The 20049-nt window shown below is 45.8% G+C and overlaps 1 protein-coding gene across 1 annotated transcript; it reads left to right on the top strand.

Moving 5' to 3' along the window:
• The first annotated feature begins 867 nt into the window (after window positions 1-867).
• LOC135391249 (transcription elongation factor SPT5-like) lies at window positions 868-15308 on the top strand. Its single transcript, XM_064621421.1, has 25 exons — window positions 868-1007; window positions 1802-2026; window positions 2103-2335; window positions 2412-2549; window positions 2777-2876; window positions 2954-3088; window positions 3164-3376; window positions 3438-3502; window positions 3566-3671; window positions 3757-3832; window positions 4350-4501; window positions 4595-4750; window positions 4875-4972; window positions 7257-7326; window positions 7882-8007; window positions 8089-8214; window positions 11085-11292; window positions 11358-11463; window positions 11544-11674; window positions 11760-11865; window positions 11933-12114; window positions 13734-13877; window positions 13979-14091; window positions 14744-14839; window positions 14913-15308. Exons 2-25 carry the CDS (start codon window positions 1823-1825, stop codon window positions 15051-15053), a joined length of 3225 nt encoding a protein of 1074 aa, XP_064477491.1. The 5' UTR covers window positions 868-1007; window positions 1802-1822; the 3' UTR covers window positions 15054-15308.
• Window positions 15309-20049: the final 4741 nt, after the last annotated feature.

Raw genomic sequence — 20049 nt, 5'->3', positions numbered from 1 at the left:
AGGAATGCATACATCGGTTCGAACAGAAGTAAGGCCTCGATAGTGGAGAGTCGGGGAGGGGGTTCAAACCCCTTGACTCGTTCCTTTGGTCGCATCTGGGAAAGGAGGATAATGTTGCTTACCACAGCTGTTGTTGGTGCTGCTTTCCTATGTAGTACAGTGCCGTGTATTATACCTACTATACCTCTCTCTATTATTTTCTTTTTCGTCAACATTGAGGCTTCTGGTCAATCACAGATCGAAATACAGTTGTCTATTATTACATCCATCCAGTACTTACACCTCACCCTTATTTACTGGGTGCCACCATTTTGGAGAAAATCGATGGATTTGGATTGAAATTGATATCACTGGTTACAGACCAAGTGCACAGAGAGAGGCATGTTGGGAAGACTCAGAATTGCAGAAATGGTTGCTGGCAGAAGTGATTGGCCAGGAGAGCGGTAGAACCACTCCTTCGTGCACCCTCACCGCATCCCCATCCTTCATCCTCCTCTATTCTCCATCCGTCCGTCCTTTCTTTGTGTTTTCTGTTCTTTAATTTTTTTTTGCTATAGTCGTGACGACGCCCACTTCTCTGTGGCCAACAACGGCGTGCCTATCCTGCCATTACCCCCCCCCCCCCCCCCCCCCCACGTCGTAGCAAACGGCTGCCGTTATGAACTTTTAAATCACGTAACGTAAGTAGATTGAATAAAAAATGCGCAAAGATGTATGTATAGGTAAAATTGAACGATATAATGCACGGACTTGGGCATAGTCGCATTGCTGGAGCAGTTCTTCTTTCCAGTTTCGTTTTAGCGACACCCCATCGTCCCATGGTCCCATCGCTATCAACGCATCAATCCAACATAATCCGTTTTCCAATCCAAATCCATGTTTCGATAGTTGTGTTGCTGTCGTTGCTGTGATATTTCTGTCTCACGGACTTTTTCTACTGATGTAGAACATCAACAGGAGTAACATTTGCATTCATTTGCTTAGTCTTCTTCTCTTGACTTTAGAAGGTCAGTTCCGTCAAGATTGCGAACTTGTATCATGACCCGGTATGCCGCGATCGGTTCCCGTGAGCTAGGCTTAGCATGAACGGAGACCCCTCTAGACATTTGTATCGTTTTTCTTAAATCCAATTTTTTTATTGCAATTAGCGTTGTAAGCTTTTGTGAAGCTCGAGTATTGAATGAAGCTTTTGTGAGACCAGTATTGTTCTAGATCAGTAATCGGGCAGTGATCCAACTGGTAATAGCCACGACAGTAGACGATATGCCACTCGATTCAGTTCTGATGCCTGTCGGCCTACTTGTTTTGAAACATAGGCAGTCGTGTGGCATATGTAACTATCGCACGTTTTCCAGAATGACGTATTACTTGAAAGAAACAGAATGGTTTTAATTACTTTGCAGGGTGCTTAGTTTTGCAGCGGTAGTACCTCGGTGACTTGAGCCACGCGAACATTTTTATGGCCTTTTGCGTAGCTTTGCTTGTTTGTTGCTTGCTTGCTTGTATCTTTGCTTGCTTGTTTTCCTGTGTTACTTTTAATCGAATGTGGAGAGCGTCAACAAAATCCCAATGCTGTGCTGCGCTTCATGCCACTTGGCAGCGCACCAAAGCGTAGGGATTGCATATCAAGCTGATGTGGTCTGACGTTCGGAAAAGCTACGTTAGCTGTTAAAAGTTGTACATTATACTTTGTTTCCAGTTTGTCGAAGAGCATGCGCTGTCATTCATACCTCGAACACTGTTATGATTTCTGCAAGCAAAGCATAGTATAAGCTGAGAAGTACTTTTGTTTGTCTTACAGACTCTTTAGGAAATTACTAGGATGTCGGAGAGCGAAGGCAGCAACTACTCAGACAATGAAAGCGAGCACAGCTTTGCTGGCAGTGAGAGGGGTGAGGAGGAAGAGGAGGAGGCCGCCAGTGATGCTGGAAGTGACGTAGCAGACGATGAAGCACAAGAAGTTGCAGAGGTCGAAGAACCAGAACCGGAAGAAGAGCCTGAAGGGGAAAATTTAGATGAAGATGAGGCTAGTTGAATTTTTATAACATGCATGCATTTACACATAATCTGTTGTTTTAAAAACATTCTTTTGGTCATTCCAGGATGAATATGATGAGGAGGAAGATGAAGAAGATGAGGACGCGTCAAGGCGCAAGCGCCGAAAGAAATCTCGCTATGGTGGCTTCATTCTCGATGAGGCCGAAGTCGACGACGAAGTTGAAGATGAGGAGGACTGGGAAGAAGGAGCAGAAGACATGATAGATTCTCATCGCACCACAGATGATTCATCCGCTAAAGAACTTCACTCTCACAGGCGTCTGCAGATGATGCTCACGTGAGTACGCCAGTACTTGGCTGCACTGCTTATCGAATTAACCTTGCTGGTATTTCTTCGTTTTGCCGATATTTAGGTCACAGAAGGAAGATGAAATTGAAGACTACTACCGGAGAAAGTATGCTGACACTGTCGCTGCCGAAGGTGGCTATCGAGAGGCAGATGTCGAGCTTTCTGACGAAATTGCTCAACAGACCCTTCTTCCTGGAGTGAAGTGAGTGATGGGTCCTGCTACTTCATGATAAAAAAAAAGTTTCACCAGGAGCAGATTCAGGATTCTTCTAAGGGGGAGGGTCCTGTACAGCATACTATGTACACTAAGGTCATTGAAGCACTCTGTGATAATAGAATTTGACGAGGGTCAGGATATCCTGACTTCCCCTAGGATTTCACAATGTTGTTTGTGTTTTGTTTGTAACAGATATTTTCTCGCTTAAATAGGGACCCAAACCTCTGGATGGTAAAATGCAGGATAGGAGAAGAGAAAGCCACTGTTTTACAAATGATGCGCAAATTTATTGCGTACCAAAACACAGACGAGGTAAGTCGTCTATTATTTGCTAGAAAGCGGGTATTGCTGAAAGACATGAAAAGTAAACTGGTCCTACGTGTTTCCAGCCTTTGCAAATCTGCAGCGTTGTCGCTCCAGAAGGTGTCAAGGGCTACATCTACATTGAAGCCTACAAACACACACACGTCAAACAGGTCATTCAGGGCGTCGGGAACCTTCGAATCGGTCTCTACCAGCAGACGGTATGAACAATTCACCAGGGGCAGGCTTCAAGGTTACATTACTGTGGAAATGCTTAATTAGCCACATCTCCTCAGATGGTGCCCATCAAAGAAATGACAGATGTCCTGCGGGTGACGCGAGAACAAGCGCAGTTACGGCCCAAGCAGTGGGTGCGACTAAAGCGTGGCATCTATCGAGACGACTTGGCTCAAGTGGATTACGTAGACACGGCTCAGAACCAAGTGAACCTCAAACTCCTTCCACGCATCGACTATACCAGGTTGAGAGGTGCGCTGCGCACGAGCAACGTAAGTCCCGCAAGAATATGTTTTGTCGCTATTCCTTCAACGTCTCTTATCACACAACTAGGAGCCCGAGAAAAGAAAGAAATTCAAGAGACCCGCGGCGAAGCTGTTTGACGTGGACGCCATTCGGTCTGTGTGAACATCCGCAGTGCGCGTCGTTTGAAGTGGATCCTAAATTTTAAATTTCTTCAGAGCCATTGGTGGAGAAGTAACAACGGATGGCGACTTCCTCATCTTTGAAGGCAACCGGTACAGCCGGAAGGGGTTCCTGTACAAGGCCTTTGCTATTTCTGCAATTGTGAGTTACGTTTCTACATTTTGTTTTAGGATTTCTTTCTCTTGCGTGTCACGTGCGCTGCAACCTTCTACCTGTATTTCTGTAGATTGCAGACGGTGTGAAACCAACGTTGTCTGAACTGGAAAAGTTTGAAGAGCAACCTGAAGGTCTAGAGCTTGAATGTATCCTCAACATACACTCTTAAAAATGAATTTCACCGCGTCGCATGTTCCTACTCAACCATCATCCCGAGCAAAATCGTTCTCTCCCCTGATTTGGTGAAAAAGGGGAGGGGGGGTCGTACACCATTTTTGTGGCATTATGTGATTCATAATTGCCACACAAATGGTTTACACCTCCTCGTTTTGAGGTGCAGCTCCGTTTTTAGAGTGTAGGCTTTTGCCTCGCATGCTCAATATCTATATGTATCTCCAAAAGAGGTTGTGGCTCTTCCGTGTTGAAAATGCCAGGAATATCACTGGAGAAGCATCCTGCTGTTTTGACACATTAGTATGTGTCAGTGTCTTAATGAATTCAACCCCTATACAGTTATTACCTGCTTTGCTGTATAACTCCGAGTTGATTTTAATGCAAATAACTCTCATGTCATCATACACCTATTTGATACAACTCCGGGCAGTATGTCACAACCCTTTTAAGAGAGAGCATTCAACATCCCTTGACTCATTTTGGCACCAGTGGGTGAAAGCCGCAAAGAGGAACAGGGTCATTCCTTTGCGCCTGGTGACAATGTTGAGGTCGCTGAAGGAGAGTTGGTGCACCTGCAAGGCAAGATCATCAGCATTGATGGGAACAAGATCACCATGATTCCGAAACATGAGGACTTGACAGTAGGTATATGGTTGTGGGCAGCATGTATGCATTTATAATTATTCTGGACATTTCATTAGTTGTAACATTGACCTTGTTCTGTGTTCTGCCAGGATCCTTTGGACTTCCAATTTCACGAGCTGCGTAAATACTTCAAAATGGGTGACCATGTCAAAGTAATTTCTGGTCGATTCGAGGGGGATACCGGTCTCATCGTTCGCGTCGAAGAGAACATGGTTGTGCTCTTCTCTGATCTCACAATGCACGAGGTAATTTACCATAAATTTATATATTTTTAATAGCACTTCAAATTTACCATAATTTTTATATTTGTCGAAAGTTATGTGAGAGGTCAGTTGTTATGAGCTGTCTAAATTTTTGTTTTTCTTTCAGCTTAAAGTGCTGCCAAGAGATTTACAACTTTGTGCTGACATGGCTACAGGTGTAGACTCATTGGGTCAGTTTCAGTGGGGTGACCTTGTACAGTTGGAGTAAGTATTTGCCTCCTAAAACATCTCACTGGGCCTGCTGGTCATGCATTGCAACTCAAAGCCCTAAAACCACAAGAAGGATGAGAGACAACAAGAGGTGCACTAACAACAAAGAAGTCTATTCACACAGCTTGAGATCACACAAAGATTCCCTTTCCTTATCCGAAGGACCAATAGACGCATTGCTTATACCTAAGGCCCAGTGTTTTAGGGTTAAACCTGGCATAAGCTGTTTTTACCCCCTGATTTGCATCATCACTTAGGGTACAACCCTAAAAACCCCAAAACTAACCTTGCAAAGTGCCAATTTAGCCAGTGCTATGCTTTTACATTCAACATGGCTGTTCCGCATCTTGTGTTCATCAAAATTGCGAATAGAGTTTTTTTTTTTACACCTGAAAATGTACTTATCCAACTGATATCGCCCGATTTTACCCTGTTTTACAGCTCCTGAAATGAAACGTTATTTTTATCCCACGATTTTCAAAAAACATAAAACCCAAAGACACATGGCCCTACTTATACCACCTTCACTAGGGCAGCCTTCAATAATCATTGAAACTAACGGCCATTGAACATGCGTGTAGCGTCACCAAGTGTGTAACGTGTCAACCTGCCAGGAAGCACTGGATCCAATGCCCTTTGAGAAGTTGACACGTTACACGCTAGGCTGCGCTATGCACACGTTCAATGGCCATTGGTTTCAATGATTACAGTCGCCAACCCATAATTCGGACTTTCCAATTTTTTGGACAAAACTGTTGGCTCCGTCAAACGGCCCATAGAAACATTGTATTTCCGCATCTAATAATTTGCACCGTTCCTCGGAAGACGTGCCTGATTATTTGTACACACATTGCTTAAAACCGTTTATATAGTTTTTGGGATTTACCATCTCCCGAGCGCCAGAAATTCGGCAGAGAAATGTGCTCCCGCTCTAGATATTTCGTACTGTTTTTACGTCATGAAGGCCATTCGCCATTTCCGACATGACGCATGCGGGAAGGCAGAGGTTATTTGTGCGCGACCAAAACTGAATGCTACGAAGCACTGCTACTTATCCCATCCTCCAGATAGCAATACAAGGACTTATTTTTCAATACACGTCTCTTCAATTACGAGTATCTTTGAGTATTGGAAATACTGAAATGCCGACCTCAACTTCTAGTGAGGATGTTGATGATGTTGCTAGGATAGATGTGTTCAGTAGAGGCAAAGACGTAAAGTCATCGACGATCGAGGATAATGTGACGTCGCTGTTTGGCACTTCAGCAGCGTTAGTATCGTTGCCGTCTTCGGCACTGACAACATAAAAAGAGGTAAAAACGATGGCAGTGATGAGGATGTCGTTGATGCGCACCCCCTTCCACATGAGCAATTTTTGTTCTGGTGACTACACTGGTGATGAACTCGCCGAAATTCGGTATGATACGTTGTTGTGCGTTCGAGCAGCGAAGCAGACACATAAAGATTCATTTTTTAAATAACTTTGAATATTCTCAGTGAAGGTTTTTTAAATAAAGCAGATTTATGCAATTCACCAAAAATTCGGACTCCCCGATAGTTCGAACCAATTTCATGACTCCTAGAAGTCCGAAAAATTTGTCAGCGACTGTATCGAAGACTGCCTCTGTGACATGGGTATATAAGTAATGTGTCTATTGATCTTTCGGAATAGGGAGAGGGAATTTTTGTGTGATGTTAACTGGGCCATGTCTGTGTGAATAGACCACGACCTGCTAGATTATAATGGCATTGTCATAGGCACCCCTTCCCAGCGCCGCATTTGGAAGCTAGCGGTGGCGCAACTCATCGGCCCAGTTACTGCTTCCTCAATTTCTGCAATATACTTTGTACTTCAGCTTACCTTAGTATTTTTGTACAAGCGGTGGATGTCCCACGAGAGATGCTTCTTTCTAAAGTTGATCATCATCATCATTCTACGCGTTTTCATAGGAGCTGTTGCTGTCATCCGCAACGGTAGTCACACGTCCGCTTCTGTGTGTTCAAAATTCAAATTTCCATTGTCCAATCATGATGTAGATCTCGCGGGCCGATGAGTAGCGCCCCTAGCGGATCGTGCGGACGGGCTCCTCATAGAGGTTGCCGATTATGACATGGTCGTTATAATGTAGTCGGTTGTGGAATAGACTTCCTCGTTGTTAGTGTGCTACTCGTGTTGTCTCATCCTTCCTGGGGTTCTACCACTTCTAGTTGCTATATCCCCCCTTTGACATACCTTTGTAAAATGTCTGTATCAACAATGACTGCTTATTGGTTTCAGTCCCCAGACCGTCGGTGTTATTGTTCGCCTTGAGAAGGAGCACTTCCAAGTCCTCAACATGTATGGCAAGGTGCTTTGGTCTTTTTATATGGAACAGAACACTTGCTGATCACCCACACACAGAATAGGATCGGATGTATCCTGCAAGGCATTGTGAAGCAACTTCTCCTCTGTTGGGAGAATCGCGTTAGAAAATTTGTCCCCTGAATACGCCAGCGGAGGCCTGGCGCTGATGTAATCCTTAATTCAAAAGTTACGTTGCGTTTGAAAAATGTAGTAGTGCGAGAGATACGCTCTGCCTCAGTCTCCATGAGGGTAATACGCATTATCGTGGAAAACGACTTGCACACCTCTTCACAGAAGGGTGTGAGACATGTCTATTATCATGGTAATTGTCCGCCCCTCTAAAACTTTCTTTCTGCTTTTTTCTTTTTCTTTTTTTGCTGTTTCTCTGAATGAAATTACAAAAACAGCGTGCCCCAGAGACAAGTAAGGCCGTATTTAATATTTTGACAGTACTACAAACACTGCTCTAAACACGTACGATAGTGTTAGAGATATCTTCTCAAGCTGCTTAACCTCGGTTGTGTGAACCATTTGCTTACTGCCTTCTACCGTCATGTAGGTGGTACAAGTGAAGCATCAGTCTGTCACAAAAAAGAGCGACGCTCGTAAGGCAGTTGCACTGGATTCCGATCAGAACCAGATACAAATCAGAGACATCGTCAAAGTGATAGATGGACCCCATTCTGTAAGTTGTCAAAAGCTATGTTGTAACGTACACACAAAAATTAACTGTCTTAACCGTCTTCGGCAACGTTCTTTATTGCAGGGACGACAAGGCGAAGTGAAGCACATATTTCGCAGTTTTGCATTCCTTCATTCGCGGATGATGCTGGAAAATGGTGGTATCTTTGTCTGCAAGACAAGACATCTCCATTTGGCAGGGAGTACAAGGGTGAGCTCTAGCTTTTTTTCTCTTTGCTGTAAAACATCCTGATGTACTGAAAAATTTGTGTAATCTGCTTGATTAATAGTGTTAAATGGTTGAAACAAGACCTTGATGCTCCGAGAAAGTTTGAAGCTGACATTTCTCGTATCCAGAAAATATTTAAAGTTCTGCTGTTCTTTACATATTTGTAGTTTATGACCTGCGCAATTTACTAAACTTTGTGCATTGTACAGTTGAACCTCTATATAACGAATTTGTAAATGCTGACTCTTTGTTTCGTTAAATCGAGATATTCGTTAAATGGAACACGCCAAGTTAAACAAAGATGGCCGCCGCACTACCAGCGCCGCGCGTTCCGCAAAACGTCATTTGTCGTGAAACAGGTACTAAGATAAGAAGGGCATAAAATATCAAGCTTTATTCATTACATAATGCTAGGTAACACGTAATTTGTGCACAACGTCGCTCTGAGCGTTCATTACCTTCGTAACTCCGGATGAACCTCGACTGCTTTTTCCTACGCGCTCGCGTATCGAAGTTTCTTTGGTTCAATTTCACTCATGACGTCCGGAAAGAACAATAGTACGCCGCCGAAAAGAACGAGAAATGGGTACATGTCGCGTAGACGCCTGCGCCGATGGAACCTTGAACGGCAGCGGCATCATGCCCATTTTACCACCGTCAGCATTAGCGGCGCGAACAAAAAAAAAAAAGTAATGAAAAGGCACAAAACCACAACGTACTGTCATCGTCATCAACACAAGCAGATAAGACTTCGCGAGGCGTGAGCAAAAAATGTCAGCAATGCGTGTTTTCTTGTCCGAAAACGGGTGCGAAGAGAGCCTCGCGCCGGCGCGACGCACCGGCGCGGCGCACAGCATCGGCGCACCGATTACCGGCAGAGGCGAAGCACACGTTGGCACGTTCGCGCCCCCAGCACGTGACAACCGAAGTAACCAACGAAAACTCGCGTAAAACCAACGGAGAAGGAAAGTTTCTCCTCCTTTTCTTTGTGGTTAAGGGGTAAAGACACGCGCAGGAGAGCCCGGGGACTTCGTTAAATAGAGGTGACCAAACGAACGTATTTCGTTAAATCGAGCTCAAAAATACATTGGCGTCTATGGGGACACGCCCGTGCAACGGAAATTTTTCGTTAAACGGAGGATTTCGTTAAACGGACGTTCGTTATTGAGAGGTTCAACTGTATTGTACAGTGCTTCTCATCCTATGGTCGCCTTGCTGATCTGCTGCAGAAGGCCTTAAGAGCGGGGAAGGGTAACGGACATGTTTTCGTTACCGTTTCCATTTTCCTTTCTGTTATCCATCCCTGATACCAGCCTTTCAGTTTTGTTTCCGTTACGTTTCCATTATTGTTACCAGTAATTGAGCCGCCGTTACAGAGCTGCGGGAGGACAGCACGTTCAGCTCTGTCAGCACCCTGTTATACCCAGGTTCCGCTTCGATGTCACACGTACACACTACACAAATAATTTCATGTCGGTGGGATGTGCACAGCTTGCAGGATTTAGAACAAGTCCCTAGAAACATGTCTTCATCCCATGGAGTGTCGTGCTCAAACTCAGGGTCCTGCAACTCCAGATGGGCGTGACCAAACCTCCATCCAACGTTGCATCATCTCACTAGTAAACAATAACGCAACAGCCATGGTGAAATTAAGAAAAAAAAAATCGTAGGCTTGCATCCTCGTGCTATGTCATGGAGTCTGTTGTGTAGGTCGCATGCGTTGACGTCATGAGTTATGAATACTGGGACGAGTAAGCAACGGATGCACCCTCGACATCCAATATTACAACTTCCATGCTCTCATGCAGAATTCTGAGCATATCTTACAGGGAATGGAGTCATCAAAATACAAATATAAAATGAAAAGTCACACATGTCATCGCACAACAAGAATAGCCATTACCTGAATTCAGTACTGGACGAAAAAATGGAACCCGAGAAAGGGACAGAGGAGGGACGACACGACACGTTCTCGAACACAGCAAACCCTTTAATGACAGAATTACCTACGTATCCAACAACTTCCGAATTGGTGGCGAGGGAGCAACCAACGCCACACTTACACAATTTCCCCTCGTGACAATCTCTTTGTACTCCTTTAACAGTCTGGCCACAGGGTCCCAAACAGAATCTAGGTCACTTGTCTCGTCGAAGGCCGGGGAACAATTGTTACAAAGCCTAAGATGGGCGACAAGTTCGGAATTCCCAGACAACGACTCCGCATTTCTCTTGTGTTCGCTGAGCCGAGTGTTTAGACACCATCCAGTCTGACCTACATAGCAAAACCCACAACCTAGCGGTATACAATACACCACATTTTTTGCACAGGTCACGAAAGCATTTTTGTGAGAAGTACCACAGCCGGAGTTCTGTGAGAGGAAAGGGGCAAGCTTTGAGAGACGACACACATTTGAGAAAACAACCTGAATGTTAAATCTATGTGCGGCAGCCAAAATTTTGTGTGATACGGAATGATAGTACGGGATACAAACACGCGGCAATTTTTCTTTCTGAGAAACAGGTGGCCGAGCCAAACCAGTTGTTGGGTACGTAGGTGATTCTGTCATTAAAGGGTTTGCTGTGTTCGAGAACGTGTCGTGTCGTCCCTCCTCTGTCCCTTTCTCGGGTTCCATTTTTTCACCATGTAAAAGCTGGCAAGCACCCTTATCAGTACTGGACAATCATTTTCGTTTCCATCTGTTTCTGTTAATGGAGGACCGGGGTATGTGTTTCTGTTTCTGTTACCGTTCCCTGCTTAAGGGTCTTTCAAATATCATGAAGCTAAGAGCTGAAGTCACTGCAGGTACCAGGCTGCATAGCGATTTGGGATAACCTAGTGTTATTTCGTGCAGCAAACAACTGGCCCATCCATGGGAGGGTACACCCCCAACTCTCCTCGTGTTTCCAGCCCCATGCATCCATCTGGGGGTGGTGGAGGGGGTGGACACAGAGGAGGAGGAGGAGGAGGTGGTGGTGGCTTTGGAGGTGGTCGTGGTCGAGGAAGGAGAGACAGTGAGCTCATTGGCCAGACAATTAAAATCACTCAGGGACCTTACAAAGGTATTGCTTGCTAAATGTAAATGTAATGAGGCAGCAGTATATTGTCAGATAATTTTATCCTGCAGGACACATTGGCATCGTTAAGGATGCCACAGAATCGACTGCCAGGGTAGAGCTGCACACAAAGTGTCAGACCATCTCCGTGGACAGGACTCGTATCTCAGTGGTGGGGTATGTTGACTTTCTCCGGACCATCAGCACCATACCTTAGCTCCTTTTACATGTCAACTTCATGGCCCGCATTTGTGCAGGAGTGCCAGCAAGGGTGGGAACGTGTCGTCCTACAACCGCACACCCATGTATGGCAGTGGAAGTCAGACCCCCATGTACTCCAGTGGCTCACGCACGCCAATGCACGGGTCACAAACACCACTTTACGAAGGCGAGTACCGTGGATTTGATGTTACAACATCGCACTTTGGCTGCAACTACGTTACAATTTTACAACTTTTGGCACATCGATGCAGGAGGCCGCACTCCTCATCTGGGTAGCCAGACACCTCTACATGAAGGAAGCAGAACGCCTCTGCACGGCAGTGCCTGGGATCCGACCACTGCCAGCACGCCTGCAAGGTCCGTCCAATAGCTTGTTTGATGGGGTGTGACCCACATGAAATGTCAATGCAATCTTGCATTTTAGGCCCGAGCTTGACGATTACCACTTCGAGGAATCCTCACCATCACCATCCTACAACCCTGCAACTCCTGGTTACCAGCCAGAGACACCGCAGGGCCCTTACACACCGCAGACACCTGGCATGTACAGTTCAGATCACAGCTATTCACCTTACCAAGCCAGCCCATCACCCACTACTTACCAGCGTAAGAAATTTTTATGGATCAATACGTGGTTCGTACACATGCATGAAGTTGAAGCAGCTCAACAATACGGACAAAGGGCACATGGAACACAACTGCTGTCCTATGTCCCTGCCGTTGAGGCTGATACACCTACATGCAAATTTTGTGTGGCAGAACTGACTAGCACTGATACTACAGTGGCTGACTGACTTTCTGGGCTTGACGGTGACTGGAAAAAAAGTCTGGATAATACAGCAGTCCAAAAAACCCGACGAACACTACATTCAACATTATTTCACTACACCTGCACCAGAGATCGAGGTCTATAATTGTACCCTGCGGCGTCTGGCGCCTGCCTGTCATGAGATCCGTTTGCATTTGCGTGAGCATCGTAGGTTTGTCGCACATATTTGACAATAGCGACAACACATTCACCATGCCTGCGGTCAACGGTTGTGGACGGTCAGGGCGATCGTCTGCAGCGTCTGACTCACTTTCCGGCTGCACAGTTTACCAAACAGATGTGCCCCTAGCGTCGAAAGCTGACGAACAGCGACAGCGTGCATAAACTGACTCTGGAGAGCGTCCCAACTCCCGAAAGTGTAGGTGCCGAAAGCTGCGTCGCCGCTGTGCCGTCACGTAGAGCTACGATTCGGGCATTCTTCAAAAGTTTTTCGAGCAGCTTCACCTAGGATTCCAATTACAAATCCAATCCAAGTAAACAACCAAAAATGGCAGTTTCGAAGTTTCCGAAAATAGTGGTGTTGGTGCTTCTCCGCAAGCGTTTTGTTCCAGAAAATCATGTCTTCGGATTTTGTTCTGTCTGGAAAAACAGCCGCAAAATGTATTAATCCTACGGCGAAGGTCACCGTTCCCCTTGGGAGTCCGAAGTACAGTAAACTCTCGTTAACTTGAACTTGGATATCTCGAAATCTTGTCAGCAAAAATTTTGAAAATGTGAGTAATTATCGCACGGCAACACTGCTTCCAGCATTCGCCGCAGTTATTTTCTACCGTTCTATCAGATGCGCAGCGGAGCTGAGTTCGGTTGCCCCACCTTCTCATTCTGCAGGGAGAGGGGGATGGCCGGGAAGGCAGTTCTCTCGCGAGTGTCACATGTTCATCATTTCCTTCTGTGCTTTCGTTACTTTTGTTTTTGCTCACGGTGCCATGTAAGCGAGTGTCAATTGCCATTACATTTCGTTATCTGGTTTTGGGAACCTTCTGACAGCGTGAGTGCCCGAATCATTACAAAGCTAGCACAGTCAAGGCAGTGCAAAACGTTGACACTGGAACGAAAGTTTTCAACGCCAAGGATCCATCACAACGTTTTTCGACGCCAAGTGGTTTTTTCTCTTTTTTTTTTTCTTCTCGTGTTTAAGTGGTAGTTTTGTGTAATTGTGGTTCCGCCGTAAAAGTAAGTTTATAGAAACGTGTAACTCTTACAATTTATGACTGTTACATCGAAAATTTTAGAATTTCACATGGTATCTCGAAACCCCGCTTATCTCAAATTTCCTTGTGGTTTACGACTTCGAGTTAATTGGCGTCCGAAAAAAGTCTGTTTCTGTACCATCTTCACTGTCAGTTTTTCCCTTTTCCGATTTTATTTATGTGCCACTTATTATTTTATTTTGCAGCATCCCCAAGCCCTACGGGATACCTGGCTACTCCCAGCCCTGCGGGATTCCAAGGAAGCACTCCCTCTCCATCTGGCTATGGTGGATACAGCCCGATGACTCCCGGAGCACCGTCGCCATATAATCCACAAACTCCAGGAGCTGGTACGGTCCACTCTTGTGTGTCTCTCTCTCTCTTTTGTCGTGCATTTAAACCGAACAGTGTTTCTTTGCTCATTGCTTCATGTGCCTCACATTGCATTTAGGAATGGAACAAGTCTCAATGGAATGGCAAACCACAGACCTGGAAGTGCGCATTAAGCCAACTCACGAGGACGGTGGACTCATTGGTCAAACGGGAGTCATTCGTGGAATTTCTGTAAGGGGCTTTCAGCATTCCCTAGGATTTTAAGATTTCCCCAGGAAGAAGGCATAAGTGTTAGGAGCATGGAAGCACCTCAAACGTGCATTTTACCGCAAGATATGAACGTAACTACCCTCAGGAACTGTCACATTAAAACATTTTGTTCAGGAAGCGTGCATTCCCCGAGAAAATTGGTTTATATAGGAATGCGCACAGCAGCGGCAAACTGTCCCAACTCCTTCTCAAGTGCTGTGACGTCAACTCATCCTAGCACTTTTGTTGGCTGTCGAGAACTGTCTGCTACAGCGTGGGGTATAGGCTGCCAGTGGACTGCTCTGTATCAGACACGGGCAGTGCCAAATACAACTGCAAAAAGAAAGAAACAAGAAGGTGTGCACCCCACTATTGGGTGGATGCGATGATGTCGCAGACCGGCTCCAGTGGGAACAGGCTTTTCTGAACAGTGCGTCGATAGTGCACTGCACTCATACATTTCTGCGGAAATTTATTGCAGGACTTGTGTCCCAAATTTCTGCTCCTCGTGGCATTTTTGTTTTTTTGAGTTCTTCCATGCTCCATTAATTGTTGACTCATCCTCTGCAATTCACATTCCATAGAAGGCTCGTTAATGTCCAGTTGCATTAAACTCGAAGCATTTTTGTTTCAGGGAGGGATGTGTTCGATATTCTTGCCAAAAGAAGACCGAGTGATGAACATTCTAAGCGAACATTTAGAACCTGTGTTGCCTAGTGCTGGCGATAAGGTATGTTAAGCGGTACTACATTCTCATGTGGTAATAACGGTGTGACGTGTGTCTTGTGGTCGTGTGATTACAGGTGAAAGTGATATTGGGAGAGGAACGGGAAGAGATGGGAGAGCTGCTCAGCATCGACCACCCTGAGGGTGTGGTAAAAATGAGTAACGGCAAGATCACCATGCACCAGTTGCGCTACCTTTGCAAGATGCACGATGGATAGACCCCGATCTGTGTATGGCCCACACCAGACTGCTGAGTTACTCATTCTGCGTTTAACATCTTGTGTGTGATGCAAACATGCATTATTTGGGTGGGGTGCTTTGCGAATTTTTGGTGCTCTAACTATTGTGCCATTTGTGTTTTGTTGACAAAGACAGTGGCATGAAATAGTTAAGGGCCTTTGTTTCCAAGGCGACAGGAGGGAACTGTTGTATGAGGGGGAGTAACAGCCAATAATAAATGTACAAATGCTGCATTTCGCTGCTTAACAAGATACTGTACGCCGTGGTGCCCGCAAAAGTAATGGGCATCGGGAAACCCTTAGCATTCCCCAACAGTGGATCAAAAGTGACGGTGCTCGCCGCATCTGCAGTCCCTTCTCGAAAACATTACACCTCGGGACAAGCCACCCGTGGCTGTAGTCCAACAAGTTAGGTCGGTATCGCGGCTTTCCCATCAGCACGAAGTCAAACAACTGAAGTTTCACCTCTTTTGTTTATTCACTTTCTCGCCGTATGTGCATGTTGTAGTGCAAGAGGTGTAGCCATCATAGGAAGTACAGGCATGGTTTCAATGTTTTCGCAGACAGTATTGGAGTGGAACGTACAAGCACTGGAGCATACAATGCCGTGGGAAAGCACCTGGATCTTATGCACTCTCAGCATTACTTAGTGCTGTTCAGAAATACATAGGTAGATTCTCGTGTTTTCGGGTTTTGTTGAATCGGGGCAGAAATCATGTTTTATTTCAGCATCTGCAAAACAACAAAATCGAAAATTATCAGGACAAAAACCAGATTTTCGTGTGGGAAATTAAAAAAACAAAGATCGTCTCTCATTTTAGGTATGGCCACTGCTCGTCTGTTATGCTATTTTTTCTAGCATAATGGAAATAAAGTTGAATTTAATTTAACTGAATGAGATGCGAATTGCTCTGCTGAATGTGCTGTAGTTAGCTTTTGCCAGCGTCCTTATTGGTGGCTTCATTCGCATTTTGGCAAGTTTGTTTTGGGGGCTTTTCAGGTTTTACTCGAAGTGATGAATTGGGGGTAACCACGGGTTTTAACCCCAAAAACAGGAGACTCTAGAAGTACACAGGCACATCCCTGACATAAAACTTTGGTCTGTTTCGTGGAAGCCTTGGAGCCGCAAAGAAGGCCACTATGGGTCCATCCTGAGCCAAGGGCTCGCTGCCTGTGCGGACGGTGTAACGTAACCTCTGAGATGGCTCATTTAGCTCAAAGTTCCTGAACTCGATGAAAGGATCATTATCCGTGTAGTAACGATTTCCTCGTCTTCCAATGCTGCCCCCGGCTGCACTCAGGAATTCTAAGCGAGGATCTCTCTGGTAGCTGTAAGGAAAAGGTTCCAAGAACTGGCGTTGACTATAGCTGGTGCCAAGACTTGTCAGGATGATGGCTACCTGCATAAATTTGAGTGTTACAATAGATGTCAAATACAACACAGTATGCTTACCATAGGAGGTTGTGATAGTGCACTCTTTTAATTTAAGGTCGAATATAGAATCTGATAGGGACATTGATTAAACGGAGACGACGTACTTTATTGAATACATATCGTTATACCCTCGACAGCTGTCACTGAATTTCAGGCTCAGATACGTATTTCATGCAAAAGCGTCTCAAGATTAACAGCGGCGAATGCATTGTGTTGCATTCCGTGACATGTGAAGCATGGGCGTTCGAGGGGCAAGGGGGGGCCGTGGCCGCCCACTGGAGCTCCAAGGTCGCTTGTGAAAATAGTGCGCTCTTTAGTCATAGGTCGTAATGCTCATTCTCAGATATCATAATAGAAACCTCTGAACACCCGTACAGTCCGCAAAGTCCGCCTCCAGAAAAAGAGGTGGTAGACCATCTACATCCATGTAACATCCTGAGCGTGGCATTTGGATATCCCAGGGAGGTTCGCCCAGAGCCATTAGACGTATTTTGTACGTCCAGTGGATGGCCATTTGTCCCACTTTTTCCACATCCACGGGACGTCCCACTAACTCAACTAATGGACATTCGGACATTCAGAGGATATTGGCGCCACCTTCCGATCTTTCGATATTTTGAAACATTTTGCGACAGTTGTGGGTGGGGTGGTGTCGGCACCATTAACGGACCCGTAACTACAGAGAGTGGCTACCACATAACTATTTCGTTCCCTGTTTCCTCTCTGTGCCCGTTTCTGGTATTTCCCATAACGGACACAGAGCGCGGCGGTTTAAATAAAGCAAACAGAGCAATGGAAAAGCTCACAGTCCAAAAAGCTTCGAAAGGTACTAGCATTCCCTTTCCAAGAAAAAACAAATACTATATATTGCTTGTCGCGCGAACTTCCGCGAATTCGAGGGTACTGCTCGCCTCCGAAACAAAACGGAGGGTCAACTGTTTAAGTATAATTCGATTATGCACAAAAACAACAGTCAAGTGAGGAGTTACGTGGTATATTAACTCTGCAACAAGGTAACACCTGTGTTTCTTACTGCTCTTGGTCTGAGACGTAGGTTAATCGAAAGTCAAATTTGAGAGTGCCACAGAATTTCGCATCTCTGCCTCTTTCGCAATAAGTGCTCAATGTGACATATTAGACTGTCAGTTCTGGAAGGAGCGAAATCTTGCACAGGACCGCCCTTTGTTTCTGAGAAACGTCATTCAGCCCCTGTTTGCACGTAGTTTTTGGTTCGTGATGCGATCACCTCAGAATATTCAAATCCCGATGTACCCAAGATATTCTCTTTGGGACGTACAGGGGATATACAGAATTGGATATCCCCAACAACTAAAATATTTTGAGGAGACAGACTGGACGTCCATGTGACGTCCATGGAACGTAGCTACAGTTGTGACATCTGCGACATATAGTTTGGATCCAATCACGAATATCCATGGGACGTACACATGATGTCCCGACGTCATGGACGTCTGTGACACATTTTGGACGTCTTCGGGATATTCGTGGTTTACTGGGCGATGGTGAACTTGGGTTATACCCGCCAGTGGATTGTATCATATGCTACGACAGTGTGTAGTCGGTGCATGAGAGGAGGTGAGCTGAAGGGCGGTTGAAATAAACCTCTACCCGACAAACGTCATCATGACGTTGGTAGACAGACCGAAACCAAAACTGATCGGAAGGGGAAAGCTGGGTTCCACGAATGAGCAATTGTTCGGCTGAAAGAAAGTAGGACCGAAGGTCGCGTCCCTTTCAGAGACCATCGTAATACCCTCAAGACCGTGGTTTTTAGGCGCGACCTTGTTCGCCACTAGCTTTGAACGTAGTTCAACTATACCAAACTCGTGGCACTGTCGAACATTATGACGTCATTTGTTTACAAACAGGTAGAGGTCTATTGCCTCCGCACCTCTCCTCCGCGTTCCTCCTCTCGCCTCTTGACTAGCTGTCTTCGATTCGTCAAAAAGTGCACGGGCCAGTGTACCGGACAGCCATATATGTCTCTGGGACATCATCTGGTCATATATGGATGTCCTGAGGACATCCATACGACTCCACAGGACGTACTGTAGATGTCTGCAGGATAGTCAGAGGTGCATCCATGAATGTCCACTGTTTGTCCAGGGGTATCCTGTACGATATTTGGAGAACTGTACCAGGATGTTGCCACGTATGCCAGACAGGACCTCCCCGACCGCTTTACTGCATATTTTACGGTGCTTCCGTTGTCTCTGCCTTCTCTTTTTCTTTTTCAATGTCGGGCACCGCACGTTTCATTTTCTGTTTCTCCTCTTTGTTTCTTGTATAGGGTTTATGCACATGACGTCATCCGTAGGAGACTGCCACTGTCGCTATCCGGCAGATGTGCTGCCATCGGCCGCCATATTGTAGGTCCCATCGAAGCCGTCACCCATATCGCACTTACCGTATATTTGGTGTTTCAAAGTTATTGTGCTCTGTGATTTGTAGCATATCCAAGCAATTTCCATGTTTTCGACGTTAATGGTCATCCAAAAAGCATATGGCAGCGAACGAATGCGGGAACATAACTTCGATGGGCCTACAGTATGGCGGCGACGTGACGTCAGTGAATAAACCTCATAACCGACCATGAGCGTCGTATTCAAAAAAGAAAAATAAATAAAATCTTCCAGGACCACTCAGTCCAAAGCTCACTAGGCAAGGGTATTTGTTAAAGGGACTATGAAACGATTTTTTTCTTCGTTTCGTTCGAAAGAAGACATTTTTCTGAGTCTAGAACCGAAATTTTACTTTCGTCGCGCGAGCGGATTTCTCGGGAGCGAATTTAAACGGAGCGGCGAAGGGAGGACAGCTGGCGCCGCGCCGTGACGAGCTGCTGAGCGGAGACACAACGGGTAACTTGACGCGACCACGGCCGGCTCAGCAACACGTCATCGTGACGTGTTGTCGAGCCGAGGAATCCCGCCAGGAGCATGCGCCGTAGGATCCCGCGTATGCGTTCATCGGGAGTGGAAATCTCCATGACAGCAGCTTTCGCGCGATCGGCAGATTTCGGCAGTGGCGGCAGCCACAGCGCGAGCTCGCGGCATTACTTGCCATTGTGCAACACCGGTGACGTAACGGGGAACCGAAGAGCGGTCCGTACAGTTACACCCATCGGCAGGGAAATATGCGCGGGAGAGGAGGAACGCGGAAGAGACATTTCTAGCGCGCGCTCCTCGCAGAGTGGAGCGATTTCGTCCGGAAAAATTTGTGGCATATTAGTTTCTCTGCGGGAAGAACAGTTTCCACCGAAAAAAAGTATGGGGGTTCGGGAAATTTCATAGTTCCTTTAAGAGAAAACCGATACTATATATATTGCTTATCTCGCGAGCTTGCGCAAATTCGGCAGTCCTGCTCGCCTCTGAGTCAAAATAAGGGTGGAGCGCCTAATTAAGCGTTCGAGTACGTGCAGAAAAAAACAAAAACAAAAAACACTGAAGTGAGGAACTGCCTGGAGCATTATCTCACCATTACAATAACGTCTGTGCTTTTTACTGCTTTCGGTTTGAGACA

This window comes from Ornithodoros turicata, chromosome 4 (genome assembly GCF_037126465.1).
Source record: "Ornithodoros turicata isolate Travis chromosome 4, ASM3712646v1, whole genome shotgun sequence".
NCBI classification, from domain to species: domain Eukaryota; kingdom Metazoa; phylum Arthropoda; class Arachnida; order Ixodida; family Argasidae; genus Ornithodoros; species Ornithodoros turicata.
Note: the sequence above shows the minus strand (reverse complement) of the source record. Positions and strands in the feature narration are given on the sequence as shown.

Coding starts and splice junctions, on each gene's coding strand:
- LOC135391249 (XM_064621421.1), top strand. CDS start 1,823: ATGTCGGAGAGCGAAGGCAGCAACTACTCAGACAATGAAAGCGAGCAC. Junction 4,973..7,256: donor GGTGACCTTGTACAGTTGGA/GTAAGTATTTGC, acceptor TATTGGTTTCAG/TCCCCAGACCGTCGGTGTTA. Junction 8,008..8,088: donor TGATAGATGGACCCCATTCT/GTAAGTTGTCAA, acceptor TCTTTATTGCAG/GGACGACAAGGCGAAGTGAA.